Below are 13,058 nucleotides of genomic sequence, written 5' to 3' on the forward strand. Positions count from 1 at the left end.
CAGTTCCCATGGCCTCTTGCCCTTCAGGAGGTAGTTTTGGCATTTTGCCTGCAGGCCCACAAGGTCCTTCAAGTTTTCATCTCAGTGTTCTTTCATCCCTCCTGCTGGAAGCAAGCTCTTCTGCTTCCTCAGGAACAACATAACCTTTGGTATTTCCTGCTTGCCTTTTTGGCCAGCTCTGCGCATCATGTGCTACCACTGGTCCTTTCTCCAGATGTAAAAATCCCCCTTTTTCCCTCAGGGAATGCCTGTGGGCTTAGAGGCTGCGGGGTTCCTTTCCCCTCTGATGCTGAGCCCCAAAGTGAACGTAACAGCTGGTCTGCTCTCTTGGCTGGTTTTCTGTTCTAGCCTTACTGTGGCTCCTCTTGCAGTGTCAAAAGACAAACCTGCCACTTCCACCGTCCTTTGAACATCCGTCGTCTCTCTCCAGTCTCTGCTGCAGGCCATTACCAATAGCTGTAGCTATGGGATTAGTGTTTACACCTTCATCCACAATGTCCATTCTTGAGCTCATTTTTCAGAACATTACAGCTGGGGCTTAGAGGCCTTATTAGTAGGAAAGTTTTGCTTCTATGTAACAGTCCAAAAGACTGTGCTGAACATAATACTGAAGGGACTTCAGGGTGTCCCTCTGTGAAGTGTGTGTGCTTATTGTTAAATAGCCCTCCCAGTACATTGGTGTTTGGCCTTCTTAGTTCAGCATGTATGATTCATCACTTGGCCAGGAAATAACCTGAGCACAATAAAGCGGCTTTGCCTCCTGCTGTGGTGTGCCACTTCAGTATTGTCTGTCAGCTGCTGGGTAGGATGAGAGAGATGTCAGATGAGGAATATGATAAAGATCTTACTCTTCTAAGTTGCCCTTTGCCAATTTTCCCTCTTTCTCTTGGGATCGTATTAATGGGCTAGGATGTTTTTCTGAGCACTGAAAAAAGGTGTCTGTCTGATCACAAATCTTCCACTGCCTCGCTCAGGTTTTAGGCTGAGTCAGTTCTGTTACTGAGTAAGCTTGAGAAAAGGCATGAGAACAGCAGTGCTACCTTTCTTCACTTCACTGACATTCTGACTCTTGAAATTCTTCCTTCTATTAATATCGAGGTGAGCCTCAGCAGATCACTGCGGAAGAAGAGAGGGCAGAATGTACTGTCGGCTGCTGTAGAAACATAAGCTTGCTTTTTCTTAGCTTTCTACTGCCTAGCAGCCTGTGATGGTACCATAGAATAGTTTTCTTTCCTGCTTGACTTCTGCGTGGCTAAATTTAAAACTCCTCGTGTCAGTCGGCACTTAGGGATTTCTTCCACTTGATGCAACAGACTTGTTCCAAAAGTTTCCACGAATTAAAAACAAACGTGGAGTCCCAAATCTGTCAGGTTCTACAGGAGCTGTACTGCCAAGGGTAGGAACTCAGTGACTTCCCATTCACAGCACAATAAGCTTACCTTTTTTGGGTACCTAGTTCTTGTTTCTGGAAGTTTTGCCTTATAAGGACAAACACAGAAGTTGGGCACTCTAAAAGTTAATCTGCTATCTATGTTTGCTCTGTTGTTCGCTCGATATACTCAAAATATGTAGGTATTAGACGTGCAGCCTTTGTGTTTCCTGGTCTGCATGTAAGAATTTGCAGCCTCTTACTGCTTTAATGCATGGGAGGGTGTGGCACAGGCTTTCCTGTTTTGTTTTGTCTAGGCTAAAGTTTCTGGCAAGACAAAGGAATAAAATACCATTAAAATTTATTTTGTAATTGCTGTAGTAATGGCAGGTACTTCAGAATAATTATTTGTGTAATTAGTTTTGCTTAGTTGTTTCTACTGTGCATGACGTGGTGTTTCCCATGAAGCAGAAGACTGAAGCACTGACTTTGTTTTGAGAATTCTTCAGACATATTCCTGGTCATTTATTCTTGGTGCTGTTCCTGCTTATTCAACATGAATGCCCAGTGTCTTGTAGCTTAGCTAGATGAGACTCAGATAATGCACATCTAAATGGAAGCAAAGTCACATTCTTCATGGGAAATCCTCAGAGGTGCATGAAATCCAGAAAGACCTTTCAGCCTTTGCTCTCATCATCAGTGCCAGATCCTTCTGACGAGTCATGACAGTTCTTTGGCCTTTTTCAGCCTCTTCTTTGTGGGGAAAAAAAATCAAACTGCTCCAGTTACAGTAAGCATAAATTAACCTAAAGTTGGTTGAGGAAATATAAAAAGTCTTAGGGAGGAACAAAGGCTGCACTGAATCAAAGTAGAGACCTTTCACGCTGAGGTAATGTGATTTTGTCTGTGGAACAAATAATAATTTTAAAATAAGCTGTATCAGTGGTCAGTCTTGGATGGAATAGAGTAAAACTCAATTAAGCAAGTAGCTAAATCTCTGCTATCAGCCACAGAAGAGGTAGAGGAGGGCTTATTTCAGCATTTCAGAACTCCTGGCTGGCGGAGGAATGTGGGCTTTGATTCTGAAAGGAAGCTCATTAAAAATGAAGTTTCTTCCCAGCATGAAAAGTTCTGGCAATTTGCTAAGAAAAGTATTTTCAAAGTCCGAGTTTTTCTTTCAGAATTATCTTTTGTTTGCACTTCAAAAGAAATTGAGCACACAGAAAAATCCTAAATGTTCCCTGAGGGAATAACACTTTGGTAGCCCATAAAGTTCTCACTTTTGCACTGCACATCACTGACCTTGGAAAAGTGGAATCTAAACTGAGGTGCAGAGCCTGACCGATGCCATCCAAGTGACAGAGCTGGTGAATTCCAGAGAGAGGAGGAAACACGTTAGGTTGACTTCCATGAAGGGAAATCAGCAGCAAACAAAGCAGTTTGTGTTCAACATAAGTACATAAAAGCAACGAGGAGTCTTCACAAAGAAATCATGAACTGGGCAAACAAAGCAGGCTTGTTTGTCTCACGGTTCCTGTTGAGTGCTGAGCTGAGGAGGAAGCAGGCAGCTACAGTTCTAGCAAATGGTTCCCGTGGCTGGTTCAGGCTGCACTGAATTGCAGCTTTGGGCCCCTTTCGCCAACCCAGCTGAATTTTGTTGTGGAGCTGTAGTTCATGACCAGCAGCTTAGGTTGGAAGTTTGGTCCCTGGGAAGCTGAGCAATGTCACTGTACGGGATGTCTGAAGCAGCACAAACGCACTGTATTTATTTTCCATGACTCTTAGTTTTTAGTATAGTTCTTGTCCAGGGCTGATCTGGCGATGCAGTTTCGTGGCTCCTACAAACAGAATTGTTCTTTCCTAGAATTCTGCTGCTTTTGAGTTGGGAGCAGCTGGCACAGAAATCCTCGTCTGCAGCACTTGCACGCTCTTGCCAGCCTTAGCTCTTAGGTGAAGGTTGAGGCAGCTGAATGGTTTGGAGCACTCTGAAACCATTCTGAGCAGTACTTGAGTGGCTCAGGAAAGAGCTCGCCCTGAGCTGGGGAGGGAGAGGGACGGGCAGCACCACGCACTTCACACAGCTACGTCTAAGCAGCAGGAGAAAGGAAGATGGCTCTTTCGAAGTGAAGGTCAGAGAGCTGCATCTGAGGAGTTTTTATCTAAAAAACTGGCGTGTCTGACTGCGAGCAGTTAGTTCACATACAGTTCTGTTAGGTCTGGGTGAAGCTGTACCTGGGTTGTGCAGATCACTCCCTAAGAAGTGCTGTCTTCAAAGCAGAAGCAATTTTCTGCTTGGTTTCGCAGCAGGAATGCGGCACCTCAGGTTTGCTGTGTGCCTCTCTGTGTGGAGTTATCACAGACCAATTGCTCTGTGCTTCAAGAGCACCTGGCAAATCCTTCCGTCTCCCAGCCCCCTCTGGCAGCAGGCTCTGGAAAGTTCAGGAACTTTTGCTTGCCTTCTTTATGGATAGCCATCCTTTTAATTTTCCACTTCCCACCACAGGAAAACACGTGTTAGTTGGAAGGGGGGATGGCTTCTGTATCAATCCAAACTGACTACAGGCACACAAAGTAATAAACGGTGACAGCATCCCATAATTTTGATGTGCCTTCATCCTGCAGGCATCCATCATCCTCTCCTCTGCTGCGTTCTGGGAACAGGCCTCCATAGAATCACACGTAATTTTGTCTGTCTTTGTTTCTGGTGAAGTTCCTAATTACAGCAGCAGCTGTCTCTCTCTCCTTTGTCATTACAGGCAGAAGATCTGTCAGATGAAGTGTTTTCCTCACGTCACACTAAGTATGAAGAAAGAGAGCGAGCGAGGTGGTCGCTGTGGGAGCAGAGCCGCTGGCCCAGAAGGAATAGCAGGCAGGTGTAGTGACGTGGGTAGGGGAGCTCCTGCTGAACTGATCACCACGGCTGCTGGCACAGCTGTCACAGGGACCTGTGACAGCAGGGAAAACAAGGGCACTCCTTGTTGACTAGCTCGTCTGGGACAGTACCAGGTCTAATCTGTAGTTGTAAAAAGGCAGCCGTGCAGTTCTGAAGCATGCAGAACCTAAAGAAATTCAGCGTGTTAGCAATTAGTCAGTAAGGTTTAGTTTTGTGCCACTCCCAGCCACACTGTGCAGCAGGAGCCCTTCACTGACCTGACAGGCTGCACCAAGGACCTTCTGCTTAAGCATGAAAGGTTCATTACTGCAGGCCAGCTACCTGGTCCAGAGCTCTCCCTAAAACTGGGAAAAACAGCGCATGTAAGAGGGAGAGCATTGTACAGATCTGTCTGCAGTTCAGCTCTGGGAAAATCAAGTCACAGAACTGTGGGGGTTGGAAGGGACCTCTAGAGGTCATCGAGTCCAACCCCCTGCCAAAGCAGTGCTCTTTACAACTGCGAGGTTGAGAACCACGCATTTTCATCTCTTTTGCTTTAAATAAGTAGAGCGTAGGTAGCACGTACAAGGAAAATGATCTCAAGGTCTTGTAACTCTTGCCTCCTTTATCCCATGCTAGATCTTACAGCAAAAATGCTGACGGGCGACACGGCCAAGACTCTGCGCAGAAGGACCACCCCGGCAGCTCCTGTGCCTCACTGCACTGCACTGCTGAACCTGTTCCTGACCTGACCTCTGAGGCCCACAGCTCTGTTTGTTCAGGGATTGCACAACTCCGCAGGGAGAGCCAGGAAGCAAAGGTGGGTGGCTGCAGCAGCTCCCAGGCCGTTCAGGCCCGCAAAGACCGCCGGTTCTTAGTCTAAAACTGTGTCTCTCCTTGCTCCACACCTGAGGCTGTCACCCTAGTTTAGGTGGCCTGAATGTAGCGCTCCTGTTTAGATGTGTGTGTTTGATGAAAGTTGAAGAATGAAACCTAACATGTGTCGGCGGGTAAAGTTTTTGTTGCTCAGCCAACACAGCACGTGTTTCAGAGGCGAGTGTGGCAGGCCTGGGCTCAGGGTTGCCCAGCCTTCCAGACAGGCCTGAGCGTGTCAGGGCCAGGTACCTGACGCATGGCAGCAGGGAAGAGAGCTTTCCCCTTCCCGTGCTGTGCCTGTACAGCCGCAGCTCTGGTACTCATGCAAAAGCACACGAAGCCAGCTTACATGAACAGCTGGTGCCTAGCAGTGTCCTATTCTGTATCTGGAGAGCCCTGCAAACAATTGTGAAGAATGACGCTCATTTGTTATTTGATAGCAGATCGTTCTGCACATAATTAATCAGTTCAGACTCAACCCGAATCCCTTTTTCTCCTCTCTTCTCCGATTCCTTTCAGTCTGGGCTGTGGGAACTTCGAGTTTTTCCACTAACAGATGAAGAGGTGGAAGCTTTACTGTGCCAAGATCAAATAACAAATCAGACTGAAATGTCAAGTGCAGCTTTCCCCAGCGACTCTCCCTGTGCTCCATGTACGCCCACTGGTTTGCCAGACAATGGCCTTCCACCACGAAAACAAGCTGCAGAAGAGGCAGAAGACTGCGAAAACGTTTGCCTGGGAATCAGCAACACAAGAAAGCAAAGGTGACAGGGAGTTATGTGGTTCATTATGAAAGCCAATTAAGGTGGAGAAAAGTGTAAGGTAAAATCTCTCTTGTTCACACAGCATATGACAGCACAATTCAAAACCTGTACATTAGCTGCATATAATATATTTTCTTTCTTGCTTTGTAACAGGCAGGATAAATCCCAAAGACAACACTTTCTTCCTCCTGAACCCCAAGAGAAAGTAATTATTTCAAGCTGGAAGTCTAATATTCCCAGTGTTGGGAGTGGGCACACATAAATTGCTGGCAGCATTCACTGCTTTCTGTTGTCATACAGCCACATTTGTTACTGGTCATCCTTTTTTGTCCTGTTCGTTTTCAAATGCGTTTCTGGTTCCGGCCGATTGTGGTGTGGCAGGATACGCTGTCTACCTTAAGCCAACAACTTCAACTGAACACAGAAAAACTACTTGACAGTATAGCGGGGAGAAACAATAACCACTTGTTATTTTCCTGTGTGGCATGAACATGGGGCAGAAAATCCACCTCTTTAAATGCATGCGTGTAACCTGTGTGTGAGGGAAGGGCAGGTGAGAAGCAGCAGTTTGAAAGCAGGTGGTGTAGAAGCCTTGCCTTTAGCTTAAAATCTGTACTCAGCTCTCTGTAGTGCCAGAGCATGTTTTGTATAGACGTCCTCAAGCAATAAGATAGAAGTAGACCACTGCATTTCAATAGTCCATGCTACTCAGAAAGTAGGGTTCCTGTTTGTCAAATGGGTATAGAGGACTGGAAGGGAAGAGGAGCTCTCTCAATACTGCATTCTGGGTCATCTCACTTTAGTCCTTCAGTAGCAAAGGAGGCTCACGATATCTTGCTTTGATATGTTAAAGACAAGAAGTCTTGTAATTTCTGTACAGTGCCTTTCAAGAATCTCGTACGTATGCCAACATTTGGTGACTAGCTGAAAAGGAAGAGATGGCTGATGGCTAGAAGACCAATAAGGAAAAAAGCCCAAAAGCTCTCCACTGTGATGCCAGATACAATTTTAGTTTCCCAGCGAGTTCACAGTGAGTGAAGAAAAGCAAGTTGTTTGAACTTGCATCTAAATAGGGTAGTCTGCAATGTATCTGCAGTCTCAAGAGGTATCAACAAAGATTAAGCATTGAATGTAGGTATAATTTACCAACAGGAAGTTTTTCTGTGTAGGACAGTTGAAGGCAATATTATAGGAGTCTCTGTTTTTGTGCAAAATTTTCTTCTGTGTGTAATATCTGGAACTGAATGGCACTGGACACACGACCCAGTTATAGTGTCAGTTCTTTTGGTTGTTTTTTTTTTTGTCAAAATGACAGGAAATATACACTGGACATCTGAAAACGGTTCAGTAAAGTTTCAACACTACAACCTACCGCTAATTGTAGTTTATTGCACATTCTGAGTATTTTTTAAATGTTTTTTTAACACTGGTTTGTCTTAAAACTTGAATCTTGCCTCAATGTCTGATGCTATAATCTCTGATGCAAGGTTGTGGTTTTTTTTAATTAAAAGTTATTTCTATATATATATATATATATATATATATACACATATATATATATTGTTGTATGTAGTCTGAATTTGCTGGTCTTTTAGAAGTGAAGATGCAATAGTGACACTTCTTGGCACGGAGACCTGCTTGGCCAAAGAAGGGCTTTGCAAGCACACAAATGGCAGTGGACTGCTGTGCTGTCATACCAAAGACACACTGGTGCCCCGTGGCCAAGGTTGCCCCCAACATCTATCTACAGAGCTGACTGCTGTGGCTCATCCTGTGTGCACGTCTGCTGCTGGGAAAAGCTTTCAGAATGCTCTATGCCACCTGTGTTTGCAGGGCTCTTCCTCTTACGTGAAGCCCTTCAGAAAGAGGGTGTCAGAACCTTGCCCAGTTTGGTGTAAGCTCAGGGCTTCCTGCTGTGTGATTCCTGACATACAAGAGCAGTTTCAGAGTGATTCAGGCAGCCAGCTTGCACCCTGAAGGCGCAGTCAGGAAATGGAAACACATTCCCAATGTTATGTGGGGAAAAAGCGAGAGGGGTTTTCTACGTCAGTATGAGGAGAGGGAGCTGAAAAGTTGAAATGTGAGAAAAAAGAGACAGATGACCCAAGTTTGGCCAGACTCAGACTGCTGAGCTGCCCTGCTTGGCTGTACAGCTCTAAGCTGTGGTGTCCCACTGAACCACTGCTCCTTTAAGGGTCGCCTCCGCTGGGATGGCCTAAAGCAGCTGTTTGTTATCTTGCCAGCTGCAAGTCAGCAGATGCATTTGCTCAACATAGTGCTTCACAATGCAGCAACAAAACAGCAAGGCAAAGACAGGCTGGGCAGCCAGGGGACTGAAAAACATACTGAACAAACTATAATAAAGTGCACATTTGGTCCTTCTCTCCCTCTGTCCCCAGCCAAAGCCTTTTCCTCTCAGCCTGTTCCACCTGCAGCAGTGAGCATCAACTGTGCCGTACACAGATTGCTGCACCAGGGCACAGAGCCTCCATCAGGTGAGTGGCATGCACAGGCACAGAGGGCAAAGGCTGCTGAGGGAGGTGGCCAAGAGCAAGTGAGCTCATATTGAGCTGTTGTTTTTTTTTTTTACTGAAGCTGTGCCTGGACCACATCTTATCCCAGCCTTGCTCTTTACCCTGTTCTCCAGTGCTGACAGTGCCTCAGCTCTGCTGTCCCTGTGACACGCCCTCAGTTTCCTCCTTCCACCCTTGCCAAAACTCCCATCTGTCAGAGCACTGTAACAGTCCTGGTGTTTGTTGTGCTAAGGAGTAGAACAACCACCATTGCTACTGTTCCTTCTATAGACTGTTCAGCTCTGCAGTGACTGATAGCTTTACCCTGAGGTTTCTAAGAGGATGCTGCCACAGTAACCAGCTGCATGACAGGGAAAGAAACAACTGAGCAAGCAGTGTTCCTGGCCTGTAGTGTCTCTCACAGCACTGCTTAATCTAAGACTCAGTGCAAATACAAACTTGCAGATTTAAAGTGACAAAGTGACTACAAGCTGTAAAGAAAACATACTGCATTGGCCTATGCTCAGAACACCACACAGCACCTTCAATCAAGTAGCACGACTGGGCCTATTTTTTTCCAAAACAACAGAAAGGGTCATCAAACCATTCATCCCAGCTTCAGAGCAGCTGTAGGAGACAAATACTGCTTTGAACAGCATGAGAAGTCACGCTTCCGCCTCCCATGGCAACCTCTGGATAGCTGTTTGTTTTTGCTATTTCTGTGCACAGTGCACCACTGTACCCAGCTTCGTCCCAGCCTTCCACACACGCACCAGCCACACGGACTGCTGCCCTGCCTGGACAGGCTGTGGCTGCTGAGCCTTCCGGTGCGTTCCCCAGAGCAGCACTCTCTGCAACTCTTCTGTAACTAGCACAGGCAAAAATACCGTGCAAAATATAATGAAAATTTCAAGGAGAGAGCAAGGCCAATAAGAGCCACGGCGGGCAAGTCTATCTGAAACACCCTGCTCCAGTCTTCCTCCAGGTTGGAGCTCTCCTACTTCACGTGGCCAAACCAGAAAGGATAGAGCAAACAAATGGAAAGTATGAGAACTATTTGGGTTAGTAACTAAGAGTAGAGTTAAGCTGTTTAACAGCTAAAGAAACAAACCCCACTGTCCACTGGATTTCAACTTACACACAGTGAAATCACTTCTTAGTCACTGACTTGGGTATACGCGTTAACTGAAGAGGGTATGGGTCAAGATGATGTATTTTAAGGCTCTTCCACAGAATCCTGTCACTTCCAGGAATTTCAGAGCTGTCTTGAATCACTAGTTGAAACATAAAAGATATCCCCCAATTTTAGTGACCTGCTGAAGGTGTTTCACCAACTTGTTTGGTATTTGAACAACTCAGGTAGGTTAAGTACTTCCTTGTGATAAAAGCAAAACACAGGAGTATTTCTGACAATCACGCACGGGATTCCTAGGCCTAACGCAGTGCATTTGTCACAAACTTTCTTCCCAAACTACTCATTTTCGACAGCTTAAGGGAGACTTACCACAGCAGAAGTGCGTTTAATGCGGACAACGGGGAAGTTTTGTAGGAATGCACAGATGAAATGACAAACACAAACAGCGTAAGGCAGGCCCGCTAGTCTTCCACGAGAGTAACGGCCTGCAGCGATGCTACACTCCTTTAGCAAGCAAAGACTGAACGGCAGCTCCATTCAGTCAGCATACAGGTTGTGCCATACAATTAGCCTCCACAGAATCAAGAAACAGGTTCAAACCATTGCATTTCCAACCCTGAAACACAGGGCGTTTTTCACTGCTGCTTGCTTCGTTGCAGTGAAGGAATGATTCCTCTGTTCAGCAGCAACAAGTTTCCATGATTAATGTTCATCCAGACCTCCCTTAGCACGAGAAACAAGGATTTTCCTGTGCACCCAGAGCCTTCTGGAACACTGCTCGAGGTCTCACCGATCCAGACACCGCTTCTGAGCAGCTTCTGAACACACATTCCTTAGCAGATTGATCACAGATCTTGGATCTGCGCTCTTCATAATGGCACTGCCAGACACAATCATATTTGCACCCGCCTGGAAGACATTAAACACCTGCTCAGTAACGTGGGACACAAGGAAGGGCAGCGACCGACGCTAGGCTGAAGGACAGAGGAGCACTACTTGCAAGGCACTTGCTACTCCTACAACCAGCACTTCCCCAGCAGGTAACTTCCTCATCCCTGCTCCTGTTACCTGAGGGTACGAGGACACCACCTTTAGCTTAGGAGAGGTTTCAGGAGCCACTGCTGAAACAAGCATGAGCTGAGACCCCACAGGACGCCGCTACTGCCTGCTTCAGCTCCCCGTAACACAAAGCCATCAGAGGGCGGCTCCTCCTGCACAGTCGCTTTCCAAGGGGCAGTAGTGCCTCTGAGCACAAAGACCACCCAAGCGCAGCTGCTCACCTCTGCACACTTGTGGATGGTGTCAGGCCCAACTCCTCCGTCCACTTCGATATCCAGCGATGGGAACTGCGTCCTTAGCCACTGCACCTGAGGGCACACACAGAGGGCAGCAGGACATCACGCCCGGCCAAGGGCCGCTGCTCACGCAGCCGAAGGAGGTGGGGGACGCTCGGCTCACCTTCGGCATCATGTCTTCCATGAACTTCTGCCCTCCGAATCCCGGCTCCACCGTCATCACCAGGGCCATGTCGATCTGGTTGGCCCAGGGTGCCAGCTGCTCCACCGTGGTGCCGGGCTTGATGGCCAGCCCCACCTGCCAGAGGGAGGGGCGCCATCGGGGAACGCGTGCGGCCTCGCGGCCCCCACGCAGAGCCCGGCCCTGCCCCGCTCACCTTCATGCCGTTCTCGCGGATGTCCTTGATGAGCGCGCCCGGGCCGTCCGTGGCCTCCAGGTGGAAGGTGTACTGATTGGCGCCGGCCACGGCCATGGGCTGCACCCACTGCTCGGGCCGGGCCACCATCATGTGCATGTCTGCGGGCGGTAGGCCGTCAGCGGGCGCCCCGAGCCGAGCCGAGCCGCGCCCAGCCGCCCCCGGCCCGCTTACCGAAGAAGGGCTCCTGTCCCAGCCGCTTGCGCAGGCTCTCCACCACGGGGTGCCCGAAGGTGATGTTCGGCACGAAGTGCCTTGGGGGCCGAACACACAGGTTACCGCCGCCGCGCGCCGCGCAGCCCCCGCCCGCCGCCCGCCTCGCTCCGCGGCCGTTACCCGTCCATTACATCCAGGTGCAGGTAGTCGGCCCCGCAGTCCAGCATGCGGCTGCACTCGGCGCCCAGCGCTGCCAGGTCGCTGTTCAGGATGGACGGCCCGATCCTGCACCCCGACGCCATCGCCGCCGCCGCGCCGCGCGTGCGCCAACGCCGCGCGGAATCGCGGGACGGGAACGGCACCGTCCCCCTCCTCTCCCCCCCCGCCGCCATCTTCCCCGGCAACGCCGCGGCCTCGGGCGGAGGGGCGGACAGAGTGCCGCTGGGAGGACGAGGGCTCGGCCGAGCGGGGCTGTTTGCACGACGCGTCCCCGAGCGCGGCGCACAGTGCCCGCGGCCACCGAGGGCGCGCGGGCCGGCAGCACGGCGGGCACGGCAGCGAACACACACACACACAGCTCCGTCCTTCTGCCTCTGTATTTAGGCCTCAGAACAACGTGTGCATAAAATGGCGAGGCGGCACGACCGACGGCAACACGGGGCTCGGGCACGGACAGCTCAACAGCACGCGCGCTTAAGGCCTCTAACGCTAAGGGAGCAGCACCGCGTTCACAGCAGAAATACAGCGGTCCCGATACAGAGAGGCAATGGAAAGGCGAAGCACGAGCAGGCCGCGGCCACACCGACATACAGGGCACCACGAGAGCTGCGCTGGGAGCCGGCAGGGCACGCGAGGAACGCGGCGTCCCAGGCCTGCCTATGGCTTACTGCTGCGGCGTCACTGCCGGCACGGGGACACCTTTGTGGCAACACGGATTACATACACGGAATGAAATCAATCACCGACGCTTAGTCATTGCTGGAGCGCAGTATGCACTGAGGCATCCCCTCACAGAGGATGCTTCTCGTTCCCAACAAAAAGATCGCTCCCTGAGCTCCGTGCTGTGCTGCACCAGAGCTCTCTGCTGCCCACCCGCACCCATCCCACTGGGGGCTGTCAGAGTGGAGCTGTTTTCTCTCACTTGTGCGTCACTGTCAGCAATTACACATTTAGCATCTGGAATTCAGCAATTCCTTGAGCTAGGAGCTGATGCAGAGCGGGCTGCTGCAGGTGGCTGGCACAGGCTGCCGCACACCGAGGAGATGAGAAGGGCAGAGCACGGGGTGGTCAGCAAAGCCAGCAGGTTGTCATTCAGGACACCCCCCAGCAGCAGCTCTGAGGCTGCCACCCTATCATCTCCCTCACAACACCACATAAGCTTCAGAGTTGCATTAGTACACTGCCTACAGATGGACAGACAGATCAACAGATGCAGTTCACCCCCACACTGCACGTGCTTAACACCCCTGAGCTGGGGAGCAGGATGGCTTTTGCTGTTGGCTGCAGGTGTTTGCTGTGCACAGGTTCCCCCCTGACAGCTCCCAGCAATTGTGAGCATCTGGCAGACAGCAGGCAGCACGGCCCAGGGCTGCACGGCTCAGCACAACTGCAGCCTGCTGCTGCCAGGCATGCAGATCACTGTCCACCACACAGCACGGTCTG

At 49.6% G+C, this 13,058-nt stretch overlaps 2 protein-coding genes across 3 annotated transcripts in view; one reads left to right on the top strand and one right to left on the bottom strand.

The window, feature by feature from the left end:
* The window catches only part of KANSL1L (KAT8 regulatory NSL complex subunit 1 like), a 55,550-nt gene extending 48,123 nt beyond the window's left edge, over window positions 1-7,427 (top strand). Inside the window, exons 12-14 of the mRNA XM_065751298.1 lie at window positions 4,126-4,238; window positions 4,881-5,061; window positions 5,637-7,427. Of these exons, the coding sequence (XP_065607370.1) occupies window positions 4,126-4,238; window positions 4,881-5,061; window positions 5,637-5,885 (543 nt within the window). The 3' untranslated portion in view covers window positions 5,886-7,427. The remainder of the gene's footprint in view (window positions 1-4,125; window positions 4,239-4,880; window positions 5,062-5,636) is intronic.
* Window positions 7,428-9,898: 2,471 nt separating this feature from the next.
* RPE (ribulose-5-phosphate-3-epimerase) lies at window positions 9,899-11,701 on the bottom strand. 2 transcript variants are annotated; one of them, XM_065750523.1, is made up of 6 exons: window positions 11,577-11,701; window positions 11,415-11,494; window positions 11,202-11,341; window positions 10,988-11,122; window positions 10,810-10,896; window positions 9,899-10,438 (listed from the first exon to the last, which is right to left on the bottom strand). In XM_065750523.1, exons 1-6 carry the CDS (start codon window positions 11,696-11,698, stop codon window positions 10,316-10,318), a joined length of 687 nt encoding a protein of 228 aa, XP_065606595.1. In that variant the 5' UTR covers window positions 11,699-11,701; the 3' UTR covers window positions 9,899-10,315. The 2 variants fall into 2 exon arrangements, with proteins under 2 accessions (XP_065606595.1, XP_065606596.1); XM_065750524.1 differs by lacking the exon at window positions 9,899-10,438 and adding an exon at window positions 10,595-10,650.
* Window positions 11,702-13,058: the final 1,357 nt, after the last annotated feature.

The sequence above is a fragment of the Cyrtonyx montezumae genome, unplaced genomic scaffold (genome assembly GCF_038088225.1).
Source record: "Cyrtonyx montezumae isolate F1298 unplaced genomic scaffold, pur_monq_1.0 scaffold_7, whole genome shotgun sequence".
Lineage (NCBI taxonomy): Eukaryota > Metazoa > Chordata > Aves > Galliformes > Odontophoridae > Cyrtonyx > Cyrtonyx montezumae.